Raw genomic sequence first — 21,947 nt, forward strand, 5'->3', positions numbered from 1 at the left:
ACCAAATGGCAGCACTCAAATAGCAAAACCAAATTAGTAAATCTTCTGACAATAAATGACAACTCCAGTTGAGGTGAAATCAGCTTTTTTCTTTGTGTGTGATGCTAAATTTTGTCCGAAAAAGTAATTAACTTTCCAATTGAAGCATATTGCGTAAACAACTACCATTTTGAACGTAGCGTTAAAATGAAGTGTAAAAGTGCGTGAAAATAGCCCTTTGGAAACTAGTGATGGGGAAACTGAATCCCTGCGGGATCGAATCTTTTGAATTCGTGCAAGAATCGAATCTTTGGATCTTCCGAATCCCCATTTTGTCAACACTAATCGTACCACTATGTCAAAAGTGATTGTGCCACTACAAAAACAGTGTTAAAATTTTGCGTTTTGCGTGGTTTGTTCTGCTCTTTTTTGGAAAAGTGTTGTGACAAAGCAATCCTTAGCTTCGATTTATACATCAGGGCAGTTTATTGCGCCTGTTTAAGCGAAATCATGAGTGCGGTACAGCAAAGTCCGGCTGCAGGAAATCTACAAATGGCGTCGCACACGGAGAAGGTTTTGCAGTGGATAAATGAACTGTCCAATCCTGAAACGCGTGAAACGGCACTGTTGGAGTTGAGCAAAAAGCGCGAGACTGTCTCCGACCTGGCGCCGATGCTGTGGCATAGCTTTGGAACCACAGCTGCGTTGCTGCAGGAAATCATCAACATTTATCCCTCTATCAATCCGGCAACTCTGACGGCACACCAGTCGAACCGGGTGTGCAACGCGCTGGCCCTGCTGCAGTGTGTGGCATCGCATCCGGAGACACGGTCGGCGTTCCTGTCCGCACATATTCCCCTGTTCCTCTACCCGTTCCTACATACTACCTCTAAGACGCGGCCCTTCGAGTACCTTCGGCTGACGTCGCTCGGAGTCATCGGAGCTCTGGTGAAGGTAACCTTGACTTACCAGTCCAAAACCGCCCACCATAACTACTTTCATTTCATACAATCCTTTCTTGGTGGTTACAGACCGACGAGCAAGAGGTCATCACGTTCCTGCTTACGACCGAAATCATCCCGCTGTGCCTGCGGATCATGGAGTCGGGCTCGGAGTTGAGCAAAACGGTGGCCACGTTCATACTGCAGAAGATTTTGCTGGATGATAGTGGCCTATCGTACATCTGCCATACGTACGATCGGTTCTCACACGTCGCAATCATTTTGGTAGGTTGCAAAAGGGAGAGCACGGGCTAGACGGTTGTTTCATTTTACGCTTCTTCTTACGCAGGGTAAAATGGTGATATCGCTCTCGAAGGAACCGTCCGCACGACTGTTAAAGCACGTAGTTCGCTGCTATTTGCGTCTCTCGGATAACCCACGGTAAAGTATAGTGCTCGATGTTCCATGCAACTGTTAGTTTAATTTCTTCTTCTCCCATCCCCGTTTATAGCGCTCGTGAGGCGTTGAGACAATGTCTGCCGGATCAGCTGCGCGATGGGACGTTTTCGGCCTGCCTGCAGGAGGACAAATCTACCAAGCACTGGTTGACGATGTTGCTGAAGAATCTCGATACCGTCCCGGTGCCCGGTGGCGATCCGCGTCAAGTTGGCATCCAACCGTTGGCCTCCTAAACATCGCATCGTATTCAGCATCGGGTGGTAAAGCAAAAGAAACACCCCCCAAAAGGGCCCCTGTTCCTCCCCCCGGGGGCATCGGGCATCTTTGGTGGATTTTCTGTGGCTGTAATGTGTTACGCTGGCGCAAGGGCGCGTTTCGTGTCAGTTTTGTTAGGGTTAGTTTTATATACATTTTAAATAAGTTCAATACATCTACAAAAGTGTAAACACTCTTCTTATTTCTCGTCACGGTTATATCTTCCGGCGTTATTCACTTCCTGATTAGCAACCACAATATGGAGTTTAATGGGATTTTGCGGTCTCCAATATATGTATGTATGTGATCGCATCACGCAAAATCTACCGGGCCGATTTCCACCGAACTTGGCCGGAAGGTAGCTAATTTTCCAAGGTTGAATGACTTCGTTTGTTGACATCCCCATATCTCTCTACCCCTTTCCAACACCTATCCTCTAAAACGAATGAAAAACAATTAAAGCTCAACGGTTATTTAACGGATTTTCACAAAAGTTGATACGCATGCTGCTAAGGACGTGCTGCTCCTTTTCCTCTTCAACAACTAAATAGTGTTGGCTTGACTCAAAAAGCGGTGAATTTTGATGACCTACATACAATTGTATCTCGCAAAAACTGTTTTGGTTTTTTGTGCACGAAGCTAGATTTAAGGGTAGTAAATTTTGTTTTTAAACCCCAAAGATTGCAGATGTGATCACCTTTCTTTGCCTCAATCGAAAACATTCACGAAACATTATAAGCGATCAAGCAACAGAGATTAATGAATCTTTAAACCGTGCTTAAAAACGCGATACATAAATTCTGCAACATCCATAATTACTTCATAGATTGGCTTACCATTTGTTTATACAGCCGGATGTCGATTATCTATTGACCTGGTCCAACTGAAGTATAGACACCGTTTTTCTCATACTTGCTTCAATGGATTAATTTGAAATGGTTGCACTAAGATGGAAGCACGTGTTGGATGATGAATGCAAAATGTATATTAACAACTACAGGTACTACAGGTAATACTTAAGAATGGCGTTTTTAGCAAATAGCAAAATTGAAGATTGTAAAACTCAAGATAACGAATGAAAACACTATTTCGTTTGAATTTTTTTTTACCCAGATGGAATCGGGTTAATCATCAATTAGTAGAATAAATAAACGCTTTAAATAACTATAACCCCTTTGTTGATTCATTATTGCACATTATCCGAAAATATATGGGAAGTAGGTAAGTTAACCAACGTTTAATTATCCGAAAAGAGTTATTTTGGTAAGGAAAACAACTTTTAAAAATCCGAAAATATAACATTTTGAGCAAAAAGATTAATTTAGGTAAGTTAAACAGTTTTTAATTATTCGAAAACATTGCAATTTTATCCGAAAACAGTTTAAAAAGCATTGAATTTGAGTTAGGCAAGTTAAACTGCTTTAAATCTATCGTTTTTGGTAAAAAAAATGGAAATTTTCATCCCCAAAAATCGGCCCAAAATGACCAGTTTAGGTGGAAAAATCGATAAAAATGTTGTTCCTGCTACCTCCTGAAAATCCTGCGCTCCTGTTACAAAAGTGGAAATTTTCAGCTCGAAAATTGTCGGGCCCGCTCGCAGACTAGGGCTCAAAAACCGACAAAATTTGGCCGAAAAGTAACAGGAGCGAAGGATTACCAGTTTCGTAGGAGGTAGCATCACCGGTCGAACCGGTACAACTGGTAACCGGTACAAGCGGTAATTTAGCCGAGACACTTGCCCACAAGTCTTGCGTACAAGTTTTTCATATAAGTTTCCGTTTGAAAACTTGTATGGGAATCTTGTATACAAAACTTGTGTGCAAGACTTGTATGGGAAACTTGTATGGGAAACTTGTACGGGAAACTTGTGTATAAGACTTGCGGACAAGTGTCTCGGCTAAATTACCGCTTGTACCGGTTACCAGTTGTACCGGTTCGACCGGTGATGCTACCTCCTACGAAACTGGTAATCCTTCGCTCCTGTTACTTTTCGGCCAAATTTTCTCGCTTTTTGGGCCCGAGACTGCGAGCGGGCCCGACAATTTTCGAGCTGAAAATTTCAACTTTTGTAACAGGAGCGCAGGATTTTCAGGAGGTAGCAGAAGCAAAATTTTTATCGATTTTTCGGCCACTTTGGGCCGATTTTTGGGGCTGAAAATTTCAACTTTTTTAACAGGAGCGCAGGATTTTCAGGAGGTAGCAGGAGCAAAATTCTTATCGATTTTTCGGCCACTTTGGGCCGATTTTTGGGGCTGAAAATTTCAACTTTTTTAACAGGAGCGCAGGATTTTCAGGAGGTAGCAGAAGCAAAATTTTTGACCGATTTTTCGACTTGAAATGTAAACTTTGGGCGAATTTTTTTCGGATATTTTGAAGCTGCTTTACTTACCAAAAAAAAAAAAAAAATAATCTTTTCGGATAGTGCAATAAGAAGTCGACAAAGGAATACATTTATTGATCTTTAAAGGGCTTTTATTTATTCTCGAACTAGCAAACGTGCAAACGTAGAAGTGCAAACAAATATCAATCGTTGTTTATTAACTGTTTTGGCCATGGCGAATTCAAGTTAAATGATCAAACTTGTTTGCTGAAATTCCATCTCTTGATGATGTTCTCAAAAGAAAGTAGCTAACGTTGTTTCATTTTTGAATGAACAATCGTCAAAATTTGTTCATGTTTTTTTTAATGCAAACGGTTAGTTCATGGCATGCTTTAAGAACCAGGAGATCAAAGCAACATTTTACCTTTTACGGACCTGCTGTGCGCTCCGGAAGCTTGTGGACGCTATCATGGCAACAAGTGACCTCTCGACACACTTTTAACATCGTTCAAGCCGGTGAGGTTTTCCAAACATTGCCACGCAATCGGTAGGTAAAGTAGGTGAAATTAGGAACAAGCCAGTATTGTTTTACAGCAAAAATGTATCACAACGCAACAAGGCAGTATTCAATAAATAATAAGTGACTTGAGCGTTGTCTACTTTCCATTCCGTCTGCTAGCGTCGATTGAAGCTTAAAACAACATTTCCCCAATTTGTTTGATTACAAAGGGTTGTGTTAACACTCATGAAGCTACAGGAGGCAATAGGTCTTCCGGATGTGATTGAAAAGAGGTTTAGGGTTTCAGATAAAATTACGGTTTTATTCATTTACATGGTGCTTCTGCATCTTCTTGATTTATTATCTTAAAAAAAACGAGAAAACACATTCAAATAACAGGTTGGTGTAGCACAAAGGATCTCCTATACACGATATACACAACGGGTAGGTAGGGGTCTTAGGGCTAGGAAAGATAATAATTTAAAATGGAGGATAAAAGAGCCTACTATGCTAGGTAGAAATTAACACTATCTCTCTTCTTCCTTACACTTGGGCTGTACAAAAACTAAAAAGAAAAATAAAAACGACGCAGCAGGCTAGACTAAACTCGATGCGCCCAGCTTGTAGAGAGTCTGTTGCTTCTGCTCGACGGCCGCGTGCAGTTGGGCCGGTGTCTGCCCTGCGGTTGGATGAAGCAGGACGGATGGGTGCGGTGGGGGTATGATGGCCGTCACCACACTGCTGCCGTGGGGCGAGTGGGAAGGTCCTCCGTTCCGGTGCAATGAAGCCGGCGCCATCAGTGGGTTCGAGTGATGATGATGATGATGGTGGCCAAAGGGAAGAAAGTGCTTCGGTGAGGAGGAGGCGGGCGGTGGGATGATGAGCACGTTACTGGATGATCCTCCGGCCGCGGTAAGGAGTGGACTGGCACCACCGCTTGGGATGTGAATTTCGCTCACTTTCCCACTGACGTATCCCGAGTCGTCGTTCGATAGGTTGTCGGCTGACTTTCTTCCCGCCGCCGCTGACGCCATCATCGTCATCATGGCGTGCGAATGGCCACCGATGACGTGGTTCGCCCCGTGGTGGTTCACCTGCTGCTGAGGTGGCATTTGTTGTTGTGGTTGCGCCTGCTGATGGTGATGGTGGTTGTTGTGATGATGGTAGAGCGGGAACTCGGGCGAAGGAGTTCCGGTGCTGGCGAGCGACACCGTCGATGGGTTGATGAACTTCCTTGCCGATAGGAGCTTTTCCGCCGGGAGCAACCCTTCGTCGTTCAACGATGGCGGATGATGGATCTGGACCTGCTGGTGGTGGTGGCTGTGGTGGAAGGAAGGAAGACCCACCGGCGGCAAGAACCCATCCGATGGCATGGAGAATGCACTGCCATGGTGAAGGACTGGCTCTTCGAAGTAGTGAGAACTGCTTGGGGGTTGTTGATGCTGCTGCTGCTGCTGGTGAAACAGTTCGCCCTCTTGGAGCAGATACGAGGGAAGTGGATTCCGGCTACGTGCCGTTTGGTGCACACGGGACGCCAACAGTGGGTGGCTTGCGGAAGGGTCGGCCATCATCGACGAAAGTTCCGGCGGTGGTAGGTGCTTCCTCGCGGGTAGTTCGTGGAAGTAGGCATCCTTCGGAACCGAGTTGACATGCAGCGTGGCGTTCCCGGTTCCCTGGTGTTTCCCCCCATTGACAAGGACGGTCGTGGTGGCCGTCGATTGCTCGTACATCTGAATCAGACTCCGGGCGGTGGCGATTCCCCGTTCCGCCTTTTCGGGGACGCTCTGAGGCCCATTTGATCCCATTCCTTCCCTTGGCATCGGCGGTCCATCGACACAATCCTCGTCTTCCTCATCATCGTCGTCGTCGTCATCGTCGTCCTCATCATCTTCGCTGCTGTCGGAAAAGTCCTCGCACTGTGCCAGAGGGGGTGGTCCCTGGTGGGCGGTAACTCGCACATTCGTTCCCACCGCCGCCGTTTCCCCCTCGCCGATGGAACAGCTTTGCTGTAGCTTCGAGATGATGTACCTAACACGGTTCGTTTCCGTCGCCGGATCATCATCGGTGCCGGCCTGCATAGGCATCGGACCACTGTCTCCCGTCTCCGCTCCCCGCAGCAGCTCCTGGACACTCTTCTGCAGCACCTGACTGCGCCAGTTGGTTCCGTTCAGGATGCGACTCTTCAGTTCCTTCAGCTCGGCCAAGTTTGCCATCGCCGACAGATCGCACCGATCGGAATCACTACCGACTTCTTCGTCTTCTTCTTCTTCGTCTCCCTCCTCTTGCGGTGCGCTTTCGGGTCCTGCCTCCGCTTCCTCCCCACCATGGTCTTCATCGTCGGAGTGATCCGGCGGACGATGACGAGGTGCAGCCGATTTGATCGTTGTGTTGGACGAACTAGGCATCATGTCGTCAAAGCAACTGTTCGAGTAGAACCCATTCATGAGCACTCCCCCGCCGTTCGAGGCCGCAGCTCCCACAGGGGACGTACCATACCTTTCCTCCTCCTCGTCCTCGTCCTCGTCTTGATCTTCTTCGTCTTCGTCTTCCAGTTCCTCGGGAGCTGGTGCGGTTGTGTGTTCTTCCGCCATAAAGTTCGTCGAAGCGAGATGTGGCGAACCTCGGTTCGACCGTTGTCCCTGACCGCCACCGAGCAACGACGAGCTTGGGGACATTGTGGACAGTGGGGTCGTTGAGAGGGGAGTTGCGGAACCCTGCCTTGGTCTATAGGCAAGCTGGTAAACGGCCGTCGGACGCTCTTTTCGCGTTGTGATGTCCTTCGCGATCTCGGGCGAAACTGGTGCGGCCGGGAGTAGGGATTTCGTTATCTTCTCCATCTCCTGCGCAATGTCGTAGCCACCGGGTGGCGACTCGCGGGAGTTGGTACGAGACTTCCCAGAACCACCACTCGTCGGTGGTTCGTAGTGATGGATGTCCCGAAGTTTGTCCAACGCGAGGATGTACCGGTTGTCTGGTGCCGGACTGCCGGCTGCCGTTGGGACACTTCCTCCTCCGATCAGTGGGGATGGTCCACCACCACCAGCAGCAGCCTTGCTTGTAAGCTTCTCAAGTTCGAGGATCTTCTTCGTTTTGCTCAGCAGCTCCTCGAGCCGCTCGGTCACTTTGGCCTTTTCACTTTTCCCCACCGGAGATGGCGTGTTGTTGGAGGACGTGCCGCCACCAATCGGACGCTTGTCTCGGCGACCCGACAATACGACGGGTTCTCCCCGATGCTTCTCCCGATCGTTGTCCTTGTTGGTGTCCGAGGAGTAGGAGTAACTGTCGCGCCCGGAAATGGATGACGATCGAGCTCGTCGTGACTCAGGGATCGGAGGTGTTTCGGCGGACTCGGAATGGTTCTTCGCGTTCGAATTGGTGGAACTCTCAAGCGCATCCGACTGATGGCCGGTGGATCTTCCTCCTCCTCCTCCTCCAGCCACTCCCGAGTACTGCAGCATCCGGAGGTGGCTCTCCAGCTGCTGCCGGTGCTGCTGGTTTCGCAGAAGCCGATGGGTCGACGATTGCCTTCGACTGTCGTGGTCCGCCGCATCGTCCCCAACCAGGTCGTCGTCCATCACGGCCGTTGCGTCCAGGAAGTCGATGCTACGCGAGAACATCTGTTTGGTGGGCGTGGAGGAACACTTCAGGAGCTGATCGTCCAGGATGAGTGAGCCCGAGGCGATGTTGTGTGCGTCGTCGTGATCGTCGAGCAGCTCGAGACTGCGGCAGCGCGTCAGCGTGTTCGTGTTCGCCTCGTCCTTTTTGGTCTTGCTGTTGCTGTTACTGTTATGCGGACCGGCGCCGGAGGTCGTCGCCGTGGTGGTGGATCGTTCCGCAATGCCTCGCTTCAGCCACTGCTCCAGATGGAGCCGCTTGTTCTCGCACTGCACCCGGTTCGCGATCATCGATCTGGAAAAGGGGAATGCGCTTAGTTAGCTGTCGAAACCGTTCCGCGGATGACTCTTAATACTCACTTGGTAAGTTCCTCGATCTGGTCGTCGGTACGCATCGCTAGCGCCGTCATCCGGCTGTCCAGCTTCTCCGTCGCCCGGTGCACGTACTTGCGAATGCTGCGCCGGTTCTGGTTCATCCGCTGCTCCAGATGCCGGAAGAACGGGGCGCAGTAGCACGTGTTGCCCACGCCGACCGGGCCCTTCCGGATGTTGCCGGCCAGATCGAGGAAGTACTGCTCGCCGTTCCCGAGCGGTTCCTTTGGCAGCGTCTCGAGCTTGGGCGAGGGAAAGTTGCGCGGATCGGGAAAGTAGTGGCAACCGTACGGCGACCAGTGCTTCGGGTCTACTTCCGCCGCAGCCGCCGCCGCTCCCGCCGTCGCTCCAGCCTTCGTTTCATCGTTGGAGGCACTCCTTCGGCCCGATTTGCGCCCACCCCCACCTGCGGTGGGTTCCTCTTTACTCCGCGACCGACGACCATTCTCCTGCGGACCAGCCTTCTTCCCGCCAGAGCGTTCCTTCGGTTGGTTCGGTTGTTTCTGGTGCGAGCTGCTGCTCGAACGCTCGCGCGACCGCCTCGGGGACAGCTCGACCGGTGTGTTGAGGATGTTGATGATTTCGACCAGATTTTTGCGCTGCGCAATGTCCCGTGCCGTTTCATCCTAGAGTAAGAATAAATCAATGTTATTAATAAAGTCAACATGAGACCCAGCTTTGGTCGACAAGCTGGGAAGGAATATTTAGGTGAAAATACACGGTTGTGTTGGAAAAGAAGTAGATTTGGTAAATTAAAACTTATGGCAGAATGAAAGTATAATGAAAGTGATGAAAGTACTTTTTACAAATGGATTATAGAATTGTTTCTGTCAGTAAATATCTCAGCATCAATCGATATCATTGGTTAACTTTAATGGTTAACGGAATCTCGTTTGCAGAGAGCGTTACCATAGTTACGTGAGGAGAATGTTTATCGTTGTTACTATGATGATTTTCACGATCTAGTATGCTCAAACGTTGACAGTTCGGCCGTCTGTTTACCTGAGCGTTTTTGGTGTCTTGACGGCAACCCGCTTCCAGCAGAATCCGTGTCAGCTTCCGGCGTCCCATGGCGCACGCGATGTGCAACGCCGTGTCGCCGTTCAGGTTGATTCGCTCGAAGTCACACTTGGCCGACAGCAGGATCCGGATGGCCCCGGCATGTCCGTACCGGCACGCGGTATGCAGCGGCGTATCACCATACTGGAAACGAAACAACCAAACAATTAACTCTCCGAACCGGTGGATGCTTCTTCGTCCTTCCACTCACGTTGTTCTGCACATCCGGATCGGCGCCGGCGAGCAGGATCTCCCGGCAGCTCTGGTTGTGTCCGTTCTGGGCGGCCAGGTGGAGGGCGGAAAAGCCACCGAAGTTCCGAGTTCCGAGCAGCGCACTGTGGAGCGCTCCCTTGGTGTCGTGCAGGGCGTGTTTGATTTTCGTGGCGTCCTTCAGGAGATCGATCGACAGCCCCTTTCCGCCGGCGGGCTTCCCGGGGGCGGTCTTGGGGAGGGCGCACAGCAGCTTCACACACCGACTGTACCCCTTCCAGGCCGCTTCGTGCAGTGGATTATTCCCGTGCTGTTGTTGGTGGGGGGAAAGTAGAAAAAAGGGCCATTAGTTGCCTTCGGTCGAGGGAATGTACCGATTTGCTCCGCTTACCACCGACTCCTTCGCGTTTCGATCGGCACCGGCGGCCAGGAGGGCTTCCACCTTCGCCTCGTCCCCGGCGGACGCTGCCTCGTGCAGTGGCGTCCGGTTAGTGTTTTCCTGCAGAATGGAAAGCAAACCGTTAATTAACCGTTTTTGTCACATTAGAAGTACACATTAACCGGAAAAACCCATTGGTAATCGATTCTTTGGATTGAAAATATGCCGATCGAGGTTTGATGAAGGAAAGCGACAAGCTGGCACGCTGGCATTATGAGAGTTTTTCCGTGAGTATCATAGCACAGTTTATTAATTTTCAATTTGTGGAGCGATGGTAAAGTTCCCCGAGCATTGATTCTACACTGAAGAAGGAACCATCCAAACAAGCAAGAAAAGGGAAAGACTCGAAAGAATGCAAGAACGTTCGAGGAATGAACTAATGTCCCTTTCCCATTCCCAGAATGGTTTTCTTTTTCCGATCTCGCGTTTCTTCGTCGTCGTCATCTCGGGGAAGTTTACGGTGACGCCATGGTTTCGACGACCGCCTGGCGACGTCCGGTAGGACACAAATCGCGTAAATTATTGCCTTTCCACCCGGGGCGTGAAGCGTGTCCCGCGAGCGAGTTCCCGAGGCAAAAGGGCACCGCAAAGGCATTTTCTTTTCGGGCCAAATCGGGTGGGATGCTGCAATGCACAGTGGGCTCAGCTCAGGGGATATTTTTCCTCCCCCGGTGCGGTTTTGCATGATCACAAGCGGATGCGGATCGTATACAAACATGGAACGCGTTCTTCGGAAATCATCTAAAGGAGGAGAATCAACAATAAAAAAAGAAACCTTTAAATCCCTTCCATCGGACGCGACTCGGCGACGTAATAATCACTCAATGTACCCCGAGTATGAGCTGTTCTTTACTTCTAGTTCCCCTTGGGAGGGGTCTTTTTCGCGACGGGTCGCACTCGGGGAAGGATCCGCGCGAAGCGGAAAGACTTGAGTCACGACCAGCAAAAACCATCCTCGTTCTAAGGTCGCTAGTCGGCGGCGCAAATGGATTCAGCTCAGGCGACGCCAGAGCGGTTTGTGCCTCCGAACCGTAAGGCAAAGGTTGTCGATCGACGACTCACGGCGGACGAAAAGTAGATCATAAAGCGTGGGAGAGCGAGTGCGACAAGGTTGGGGCACGAAAAAAAGCCGAGCGGCACAATCTTCAAGCCGTAACGAAGAGAGAGAAAAGAGTGTTTGAAATATTGTACTTGATATTATCTTGATAGAATGAGCATGAGGAGATATGAAAATAAAAAGTAAAATATACCTTGTGCGTTCAAATAAATTTGACCAAACAACAAACAATGATTTAAACGACTCGACAACCATTCCGACACCGTAATGAAAGAAAGAAGCAGCAAGTATTTCAGTACGTAGACAGAAAAGACGTCTTGGCTTGGCCTAAGGAAGGGAAGCAGACCTGGGGCGCTAATGGAAAGGGGTAAGTAAGTAAGGACTTATTGTTGAAGATGAAGGAATGCAAATGAGGCCTGAAGGATAGTTTCTTTTCGTCATTTTTTCTCTGTCGCCGTTTTCTTTCCACTGGTCATTTTTTATCGCTGAGTAAATCATTGGGGTTTTAATATTCCAGTTATGTATTCCATAAGTTGCTTGAGTTTGTTTTAGGGCCTTATTGGCCAAGGGACGCGTTTTATAACCGATTTGTCGAAGGGAGAAAGTGTAAGTGTGCACGTGGGAGGCAAGGAACTGGACGGAGGGGGGGCACACGCTGTTCACGATGCAAACCTTTTGCTTCCTTCCGTGAGTAATTTTCATAATGTTGTTGCCTTTTCATGATGAATGGTCGAGCGAAGCACAAAGCCCTTTTGCTTTTCGTATCGGCAGTTGGGGTGTCGTTTTGTTGAATAAATAAACAACAACTCGCTTCCTTCCGTTCGATTATGCGCGTTTGGAAGAAGAAATGGAAGTTTAGTAATGGTAGGAATAAAATAATTGTGTTTGACGAATCATAGACGCGGAAAAGTGAAAGTATATAATTGTCGTAAGAAATGATTTACTGCTTTTTGTTTAGGTAACCAAAGGATAGTAAGAGAAACAGAAAAATCAGACCTCCAAACAACCCGATGTAGCTTTAAAATATCGTGTTACAAGAACCGCTTTTCCGTTCACCACATGTAGAACGAGTTGAAATATGAGCCGACCGTTCAGAAATAATAAAACGTTTATGAACCCGCGATGTGTGACGGGGGAAAACTCTCTGGCATGCTCATTTAAAAAGGCAATAAATGGGCGACTCAAACTGGATGCGAAAAAAGCCGGTCCGAAACTGCCTCCGGAGGCAATCGATGCTGCAATAAAGCACGCAGATTGTGGCGAACTAGTTTCGTTCGGCGTTCGTTCCAGACTGCATTTGCATTTCCCAGCGGGAGACGCCTTCAAAGGTGGTACGATTGCGTGCTAGGACACACACACACACTCCAAAGCTTATTTCATACCGAAGTGCCACCTTTTTTTTATTAGACGTATCGTCCCGCATTTTGCGACAGTGTGAAAACATATTGCGGCCATAATTTAGCCATTTGCGAGGCTCGTTCCCGCTGTCGACGGGAGGATTCAGGAAGCTAATGTGGGAAGCCAAGCCTATTACCGGTGCGATTAAAATAAAACACACGTCGGGCGAGCCGGAGAGTTCCGGTCCTCGGATAATCCAAACTCCAAATGGCCGCCATATATCCCTCACCGACGCTCTTCTTCGTCTCGTTGGTCATTTCAAAACCTACCCCTCTAGTACGCACGATCGGGTGGTTTTTACTCCTCGCGTTCGACTTCGACTAAGTGGCTTTAATTATTCATCGTCACGCACGATCTGCTCGCGAATATATCGAAACGTGATTGCGGCGTGAAAATGATGTCCTGCCCGGCGTTTTTTTTTTTTATCATGAGCAGGAAAAAATAAATAAATGCTGTGCGATTTCTTTAAGTATTAGTTTTATTGCCCCCCTCCCCATTAAGAGATTTAATTATCACGAGTTACTTTATAGACCTTCCTCTCTTGCGCAACGGTGACGCAATTCGCGTTTAATGTTATGGCAGTTTTGCAGCTTCGTGGAGGTGTTGCAAATAATTAAAAACATATTAATCAATGTCAAAGATTGAACCGGACTTTTTCAAGGATCAAGATTGAGTTCAAGGTATGATTGAGTCTTGAGAATAAACCCGAAGCAAATCATAACATTTCGGACGTGTTTCGGAATCAATTGTTTGTGGGCTGCCTGGCGAGCGCGTAAACAGATGTCCAATTGCATTAAGCTGCCGTGCATCATTCTGCATTCATTTGATGGATAAACATTTGTTTCTTGATGCAAAATTGCACTCGAATGCAACAAGTGTTGACTTGACGGGTTTGGAATATTATCTCAATCTCTGTTCGCCCCGCCTTCGCCAGGGAGTTAAGGGCAGGCATTTAATGATGACGACGACGGCCGGTTGGGAAGATGACACCCATATTTCATGTTATGCTCCATCCAACCCCGGCGTGCCCTTTTCGCCGTGCAGACAAGTGAACGCCGTCAGGGGACTGGACTGAACATAACTGTTTCGGTGTTCGGTTCGTTTCGTTTGTTATTATTTTCGTTAACCACTTTCGGCCAACCCTCTCGCGACGGAGGAGGAGGAGGAGGAGGGCCGGGCGGGCGGGTGTGTGTTGTCGGAAAACCCAATTTATTTTCGAGTCCGCCGAGAGTCCGCCGCGGTCGAACAATTCAAATTCCACACTCACTCCTCAAAGTGCACGGGGTGAGGGGGTGCGGGGCCATTGGTTGGTGAGAATGGGAAAATTAATTCCCTCCCCCTCCCCCCTTCAAAACTTAACTCCCGCTCCTCGGATTCAATTTGGGGAGGGAAAACACTGGCGCAGCCGGGCATTCGCACGTCCGTAATTATAGATAATATCTGCCAAATCTTGTGCCTCTCTACTCTTCTAACAAAAAAAGTGGACTCTCGAGGCAGCAGGAACACAATGGACGAACTGAAGAGCGTCGATCGTCGTCGGGAACGGGTGTGTTTTCCTCCGGGCGGAAGTGTTTTCCTGCCTTTGTTTTGAAGGTTGCGTTGGGGAAGGTTCGACGCGAGCTGCCGAAAAACGTAATGCAGCCATTTGCTTCCTATTACTCTGGTGGCTAGAAACGATCAGAAGTTTTTGTTTGCCTCCTTTGCCACCTATTTAGATATTTATGATCACAAATACCAGGGGGCCGTGAAGTGCGTCATACCTATTTTATTACGCAAATTCATTAAACCCGACGGAAAGTGATTGCTGAAAGAAGATCGTTTAATCACGAATTTATTTGGGAGACAACAAGCTGCAGCGACTTGAAAAGCCGACTGGAAAGTAGAACAGCGATTCCATGTTGCATCGAAGCCATTTTTCATACCACTTTCAAGGGAAAGGCCAAATAAAAACATCACCCTTGTGGCTTGTTTGCTGAAAAGAATAACTTCCACACCTTTCTCCTTGGGGTAATCTTTCGAGGTTTGTTTATTTATTACGAGCACTTCGTGCCTGGTTGGGCTACATGGCACTCCGAATTTTATTTGCCCCCTTCTCACGCATGTCTCACGCTCTCACGCTGTCCTTGAACCATTCGGACATCTCAATTCCGTTCGTCGCTTTTCGTCGCCGCGTTGAAGTCTTTCGTTTCGACTCAATCTTTGGGCGATCTCCGTGCCGTCTCCGGGCTTTACCGGCCACACCGGTGGTCAATTACTTGCGCGTGTGCGATTGTTTTACTTTTCCTCTCTTCATCTGCATCCCCCCCTCCCTCTCCCGCTTGTTCCTTGTGGTGGGTCCTTCTTGTGTAGGATATTATTTCCTTACAATTTGCGTCTACTTTCTTCGTCGACAGCGTCCAGGGTGGAAGTTGCTCCCCATCTGGTCCTGGGGAGAAAGTGCGATCGAATTATGATAATGAGGCACACGCGCATACACAACCTCGCGCACAAATATGGACACACACTATTATCCGGCACGGCTCCCGACCACGCTGCTCTACATGTTATCAATGGCGTCTAATTGACCGGCGTGCATCCTACACCGGGCCCCGAAAGAAAACTGGGACACCGGCTTCCACCCCGTTCATCAAATAAACGTTATTTTTTGGTGTTGGAAAACAGAAAACTACCGTTAGGGCGAGGGGAACGGAGAAAAAACGGGGTTGGAAAAATTGCGTAGAACAACATCGCGCTGGCAGGCGGCTGCCGTTAAACGGTTCGGCAACATTCCACGCGGCCGAACCGGCCGGTTTTTGACACCATCATTATGCTGCCAACATTGTCATGCTGCCGTTCGTCGCAAACCGATGAAAGCGCTTTGCGCCGAAAGCCGTTCTTACGATGGAAGGAGCACGATGGTGGTGGTGGTGGTGGTGGTTGTAATGTATGCTGTTGTATGCCGGGGACACACCTGCTCTCCTTGAGCGCAACACGTGTGGCTGTCGATCGCGTAGCCATGTTTTCGATCAACGTGTCCCTTCGGCCACGATGTAATGATAGCTATATTGGACGGGACGGAGAAGTTGGGTTTTTGACGACGTGAAACGACGACCGAGGATGGTTGAATTTTGAATTATAATTGCATTTCAAAAACTTTTGTGAAGGAATACAATATTTCTATGTGTATAACACCATATTTTTCACATACGAAAATTAAGTGTGGTGTTATGAATTAGTCTCGTCGCTCGTTTTCTATAGTCTATGAAGACTCTGGAGGTCTTTTCTTAAATATCACTTATAGAAAAATATTAAATATTACTTTAATTCAACACTGGTGAGGCATGAAATAGTTGTTTATATTAGCTATTCTAAACAACGCTGTTAATTAATTTCAACAAGTGTCTAGATATACCCTGATAAAAATGTATTCTTCCGGTGATTAAGGTATTCACATTTTGTTTTAAAGCATTTGAGTACCAAAATAAACCAAAAACGATTATGGAACGTTCAGATCGTTTTACTTGTTGCTAATTTTTCTCCACCACAGGATTTAGCAGTTAACAGTCAGTAAAATACAACCGGATCGAAGGAAATGGTGCGCAGTCCGGGTTGATTTTGCGGGTGAAAAAACATGAATCGTTGTGGGTGAACAACGATTGGCAACGCATGTTCGTAGGCGCACTTTTTTTTGTTGTCAAACATTGCCTCACGTTTTCTCGTGCGTCGTCGAGGAAGGCATTCCTCGGCTTGCATACATTTTTCCCGTTGAGTTTAATGGGTTCCCCCGTGTGCGCGAAAAGGAAACACACAAAAAACGTCAGGAAGGAAACATGCAAAGAAACGCGTCGAGGCGCACGTCATCAGTCCGGCAGTCGCATTGTCACCGGAGGCGTTGTGATGCTGTGTTTTTGTTTTCCTGCTTAAATTGCTTCCCCCCACAACGAGGAGTGTCGTGAGTGAAAGATAAATGCATAGTTCCTTTGGTTAGCGTTTTTTTTCCAACCCCCGCGGCGGAAGTGTTTTTCTTCCTTCCGCTTCGAAGCCGGCCCAAGCGGAGGTGACGAAGACGTTTAATAAAACTTATCTATCCATTAGCTGAAATCCAAGCAAATGCTGGGTGGAGAAGATAAGTGCGCGCAACTGAAACCGCAAACTGCGTGCGGGTCACTCGGGGTGAGGGAAAACTGGGCGAGGGAAACTTCCGCCATTACACGCGTGAGGTCTTTTGAGATCGAAAGGGAGAGAAGGTGGAAGAGAATACACGCGACTAAACTGTAACTGTAAGGGGGTGGAAAACAAGGGAAGGCGGGATTTGGAAGGGGTTGGATAAAATGTGGAAGGGATCTTTGGGAATTATTCGTTTGTTTCAGTTGTTCAAGTGTTGTCCGAGTTGAAGAAATGAACAAGAACGACCCACCAGATCTGCGTGAAGCAATCTGCAAAGTTTGAACAACTGATTTGCGTCCCTCCACCCCTACCGACCAACCTCTCCCCTCGTTCGCGCGAGGTCGTGGGTGAAAAGGCCACCAGAAAGACGACATTCCGCAAGGGTCGCTCTGTCATTCAAGCAAAAGCCCGCGTCGGACGTCGCCCACGGCTTGTATTGTTTCGTGCGCCATTTGTGGTTGTCTTTTTGCGAAAGTAAACGAAGTTCACCTTTGGATTTCGAACGTCTCGAGGAGGAGACTCCCCAGCATTCGAGAGTTTTTGGAAGGGGAATTATAGCGAACATGTTTCTTGAATTTGTCTTGTGCCCTTCTGTAAAATTAAATTGATTTTATTTAACTGACCCGGTTATAACTTCAGTGGTTCCTTCTAAAAGGAAAAAGCGCCAGCTCGAACACAATGTTGCATCACCGTCGGATTGTGAAGGTGCTCCCCGTGGAGAGGCACTTATTTCGGATGAATAAACCGGTGTTTCGATGTTCCCGTTAAAAGCTTCCGATTACTCCCGATCGCCGGAACGACTCGGCTCGAGACTCGACGATAAGATAAACGACGCAGACGAGACCTCATTTTTCCCACCTTGGAAACACACACACACACAAACTATTTGAAAAGTGCCTGCCGTCTGTTAGATTTTTTTTTGCAAACCACACACCTTAGGAGGTTGGAGCACCTTCATTCTTCCTCTTAAAAGCATTTTCGTGATGGAAAAATGGTTTGAGACCCTCGAGGCGTGAAGGGAGGGTCGGAGGAGGGACGGTGTTTTAACTAATAAAAGGTGTGAACTCCTCGATCATATTACGGAGGGAAAAGAGCCGGGAAAGCCGGGGTTAAAAGCGAACGGAAATTCGAGAAGCGAAAAAAAAAAATCGAACCAATGGCTAGGAAAAGCCACAAAACAATCGCACCTTTCTTTGGGGAGGCGAGAAAATGCAGGTATCATCACCTTCCGCTTCTTCTCTTCTGCCTCTCTCGTGCGCCCTCTCGTGTGTGTGTAGTTTGCTTAGATACCGAACAGTTGTCTTCGGATGTGCGAGTTTTCTTATCGCAAAACGGAAATATTGCATGCAACAATGCAATGTTGAGGAGTTCGCGTGGGAAAAACTCGGCGGGTGACTGTGTGTAGCAGCGGGAAGATATGTGTCATCATTCCAAGCGGTTAGTGTCGGCGCATGTCTGCATGTCCGTCTGCATCTGATAACAGACAAAGTGAGCAGCCGAAGAAATTGGCTTAAAAATAAAGCGGGTGATAATTGTTCAACCCCATTCCAAAGGGGATTAGTGGAGCGATTCCCAGGTGATTTGCTGAGGGGGAGTGGGAGGGAGTTCCCCCCGTCGAGGGAGGAGGAGGTCATATTCTTGTTTCCTTCCGAGTGCCCTTTTTGAATCGAGTTCTTACGGCGACCTTCATTAATTCTCTATCGAGTGATAAATTATCATTTCATCGCATCCATCAGCTCAAGGAAAAACCGGGCGCACCCCGGACTCCAATCCACTGGGTGGCCAGTGGCCGAGCAGCAGTCGGATGATAAATATTCGCCATTAAAAATGGACATGATTTTATCGCTCCGTTGAAATGATTTCTTTAATCCGAGACGATATTTTCGAGGCTCGCGATTGGGTTCCTCCCGTTTCTTGCTCGATAAAAGCTGTTCTCCGCCACACAAACAGTAGCCGTGGTTCGTAAACCGTCGTAGATTTATCATCGCACCCCCTCGATGCGGGAAAACTGTCTCGCATTCGGAGAGGGTCCTTCTTAAGCGACCTCCGGCATCGAGAACGAGCTCTTGCTGGTCGAAAATAAATTTGTTAACAGTAAATCTGGACCGTTCTGTGTGGTGTGTGTGTGTTCTGACCTCCCACTGGGGAGGCACAGCATCCCTCTTTCTTTGTCATTCATCCACCGGGTTGGAGCTCTTGAACCTAACGTCGAGAGCGTCGAAAGCTGCTCCACATTTTGATGGATGAGGTTATTAAATAAACACCTTCTTCTTTGGCTCCGAACGAAATCCAATCGGCTCAACACTCGGCTGGGCGAAAGGCCATCCGGAATGTTTCCCGGGACGGGTCAGGCATTCCTGCAATTTGTGCGAGAACGAGCAGCGTGCGTGTGAAAACCTTTTCGGCTACCTTTTTTTTTCTCCAGGCCCGATGCAACTGAATAATGTTTGCGCCACGGTTGGCCCTTCAAAGTGTGTTGATTTTGCCGAGCGCTCGAGTACCGCCTGTCGATTGGAAGGAGTTATTCGAAATCAAAACAAATCTGCCTTCGCCAACGGGGGGAACGTCAGACGGCTTCAGCCCTTCGGTGGAATTATGAAACTCAACGTTGTTTCGCTTGTTTTGGGCAGCACCTCTTCTCGCGATGGGAAGCATTTATTTTACGTTCGGTGGAAAAATTGAAATATGAATGGCGGTGCACACCCAGGCCCCGAGAAACCGTTCATTTTCCTTTTGCGCTTCCATCAAAATCCACCGCCGCCGAAAGAAACCGCGATGGAAAAATCAACAGAATCAACCTACAATCGCGCTCTTCAGCCCGGTGTTAATTTAAAGTTCCGCACCGAACTGGCAGCTGGATCTAACGGCGACTTGGGCAGCCGTTCGACCCACACACGCACACACACCTCGCCCCGGTTGAAGGCTTATGTTTGAATTTCCATTTTTGGCTACCGAAATCTTGGCCACCGACCCGGAATTCGGCATACCCCGACGGAATCAGGAGCAACACCGTTCGATTCGGTGTAAAACACGTACATTTTCAAGTGGGAAGATTGGCGAACGAACAGACGTGGGTAGGAGCTACTGTTAGACGGGTTGGTTGCTTGCTTGCGTGCGCGAAAGCCATCGATGCAAAGGCTGAGATAAGGCGTGGTAAATCTTATCGAATCGCTGCTGCTACACGGTCAATAACAATGCGTTTATCGTTGCGAGAGATTAAATAATCGGTGAGCAAAACACGAGCCATTATTGTCGCGTGAAAAAGGCACTGACAAGTGTTTGGAATATGAAGCAGTTTATGGTGTATGACATCGGCAGCGTGGAAACAGTGTGTCCATTCTTCAAAAAGTAATACGAACCGACCCCGACAACAGTAGCACCCGCAATCTACGGTCTTCCATCAGCACTTATCGCCGGAGAAAATAGTATAAACCGACGTCGACATCATAAAACAATGACACCGCATTGTGGGTGCTTTCACTACGACGCAGGAAAGTCCCATCGTAAAAGATCGTAACTCTACCATCAGCCGGCGATCATCTGCGGATGATTTGCCGAGCTTTTAAGTCGCAGGAAACCTCGAAGTACGCAAACCAGTGCAAGACGAGACGAGTGTTTCGAAGCGGGTAGAAAACATTAATCAACGATGCCGACTCAGGAGAGCTAACCCTACCCCGACCTTCTCCCGACGGAAACGGATCAAAGACAAAGCTGTGGAGATGCTGTGGCGTGAACAGCGACGACATAACATGCTCCTATATGCTGAAGATGACGACGATGCGGTGGTGAAAAGTATTTTAATTTATTTAATCATCCCTACATTCGTACACATCATCGAGCGCGAGTGAGGAATAAGAGTTTCTCACGTGTGTTTGTTTGTTAGCGTCTGTTTGTTCTCTGGTTTGGCTTCTCGCCACATTCCGCCACATAGGAAGGGATAAATAAATCTCCCGCCGAACGGTACAGCGACGGTTTGAAATGCGATCTTCCTGCGAGCGCGGATGAGAAAGCATCCAGTGTGCTTCATAAAGCCTCGTCACGACGCCTGCGATTTGATCTGCCGCCCCCGTGGTGCGTGAAAAAGGGTGCAATCTTGCGCGAACATAGGCCGCACACTTCGGGCGACTTCTTCGGAATTTTTTTTCCTTCCGTGCCACACACGCGCCCGTGTTGGGTCGAATTCCATCGCCTAATGACGGTTTGGCATTGGGTGTTCGATTTGTTCAATTTGTTTACCGCGGAACTACAGATTTACAGAACGAACGGGAGAAAGATTTAAACTCCACCGAAAGTGACGAACCCAACGTTGGAATTTGTTAACAGATGATGGTTAAAGCCCCGCACGGCGTGTTAAAGGGAAAAGATAGACCATTGTTGACCATTTGCTGGGGGGGAGGTTGGGCTAGTCACCACCTACTCCCTCTCCCCTGTGGTGTGGCTCCCAAAAAAAAAGGTTGCGTAATCGATTTTTAGTGAAAAATCGCTCGGGAAACCCAACCGGGGGCCTCCGAAACAGCGTGAAGTTTTGATCGATTTTCTATTGTTACTTTTAGCGAACACCCTTGTGCACCACGGGGAGGGGGGTGAGTTCTCGCCGGCGGTGGTTTGGGCATTATTTTTGCTTGCTTTATTAACCTCATTTTTCCCGCCGTCCGGGATGAAGGAAGATCCCTCTCTTCCGGTGGTGATCGGGGGCAACCATTTTTTTTTTCTACCCAAACTTTCCGAGGGGATTACATCATCCATTAGGCGGGAAAGGGCGCGCCCTCTCGTGCGCGTTTCCGTTAATGATTTTTCGCCAGCACGTTGACGCGAAAGGGGAAAAGGGCGATCTTTGGGACTTACCGGTACGGCACCATTGCCGTTGACGAGGGGGGAAGTGGACGGTGCGCCGACGGTGACGGTGGTGGTGGTGGGAGCGGGACCAGGGCCGGTGGTGTTCGGGAGTGACTTCTCCCTCGCGGGCTGCAGGGTGGGCTCATTATGCATGGCTAGGGCCTAGAGAGCGCTCGGATCCCGTTTCGCATGGCCTGTCCTGGTCGATTTTTCACCCGACCGAACCGGAAATGGTACCTGCAAAGGGAGAGGGAGGCATAAAGAAAGAGTCATCATTATTTTTTTTCTTTGGGAGGAATATGCTTTTGCTCTATTTCACAGTTGGTTGATTTAAACAAGGAATTTTCCGAGCTTTCAAAAAGA

At 48.5% G+C, this 21,947-nt stretch overlaps 2 protein-coding genes across 2 annotated transcripts; one reads left to right on the top strand and one right to left on the bottom strand.

Moving 5' to 3' along the window:
- The first annotated feature begins 420 nt into the window (after nucleotides 1–420).
- On the top strand, nucleotides 421–1,617 carry LOC131286464 (CCR4-NOT transcription complex subunit 9). The gene is made up of 4 exons (XM_058315419.1): nucleotides 421–933; nucleotides 1,011–1,205; nucleotides 1,270–1,361; nucleotides 1,432–1,617. Exons 1-4 carry the CDS (start codon nucleotides 490–492, stop codon nucleotides 1,610–1,612), a joined length of 912 nt encoding a protein of 303 aa, XP_058171402.1. The 5' UTR covers nucleotides 421–489; the 3' UTR covers nucleotides 1,613–1,617.
- Nucleotides 1,618–5,049: 3,432 nt separating this feature from the next.
- On the bottom strand, nucleotides 5,050–21,737 carry LOC131289062 (uncharacterized). Its single transcript, XM_058318260.1, has 7 exons — nucleotides 21,594–21,737; nucleotides 10,100–10,207; nucleotides 9,710–10,018; nucleotides 9,442–9,642; nucleotides 8,428–9,065; nucleotides 7,006–8,362; nucleotides 5,050–6,924 (listed from the first exon to the last, which is right to left on the bottom strand). The coding sequence occupies exons 1-7, from the start codon at nucleotides 21,735–21,737 to the stop codon at nucleotides 5,050–5,052; spliced, it is 4,632 nt and encodes a 1,543-aa protein (XP_058174243.1).
- Nucleotides 21,738–21,947: the final 210 nt, after the last annotated feature.

Source organism: Anopheles ziemanni, chromosome 3, assembly GCF_943734765.1.
Source record: "Anopheles ziemanni chromosome 3, idAnoZiCoDA_A2_x.2, whole genome shotgun sequence".
Classification (NCBI taxonomy): Eukaryota; Metazoa; Arthropoda; class Insecta; order Diptera; family Culicidae; genus Anopheles; species Anopheles ziemanni.

Coding starts and splice junctions, on each gene's coding strand:
- LOC131286464 (XM_058315419.1), top strand. CDS start 490: ATGAGTGCGGTACAGCAAAGTCCGGCTGCAGGAAATCTACAAATGGCG. Junction 934..1,010: donor TCATCGGAGCTCTGGTGAAG/GTAACCTTGACT, acceptor TGGTGGTTACAG/ACCGACGAGCAAGAGGTCAT. Junction 1,362..1,431: donor CGTCTCTCGGATAACCCACG/GTAAAGTATAGT, acceptor CCCCGTTTATAG/CGCTCGTGAGGCGTTGAGAC.
- LOC131289062 (XM_058318260.1), bottom strand. CDS start 21,737: ATGCATAATGAGCCCACCCTGCAGCCCGCGAGGGAGAAGTCACTCCCG. Junction 8,363..8,427: donor CAGATCGAGGAACTTACCAA/GTGAGTATTAAG, acceptor CCCCTTTTCCAG/ATCGATGATCGCGAACCGGG. Junction 6,925..7,005: donor CCGCACCAGCTCCCGAGGAA/CTGGAAGACGAA, acceptor CCTGTGGGAGCT/GCGGCCTCGAACGGCGGGGG.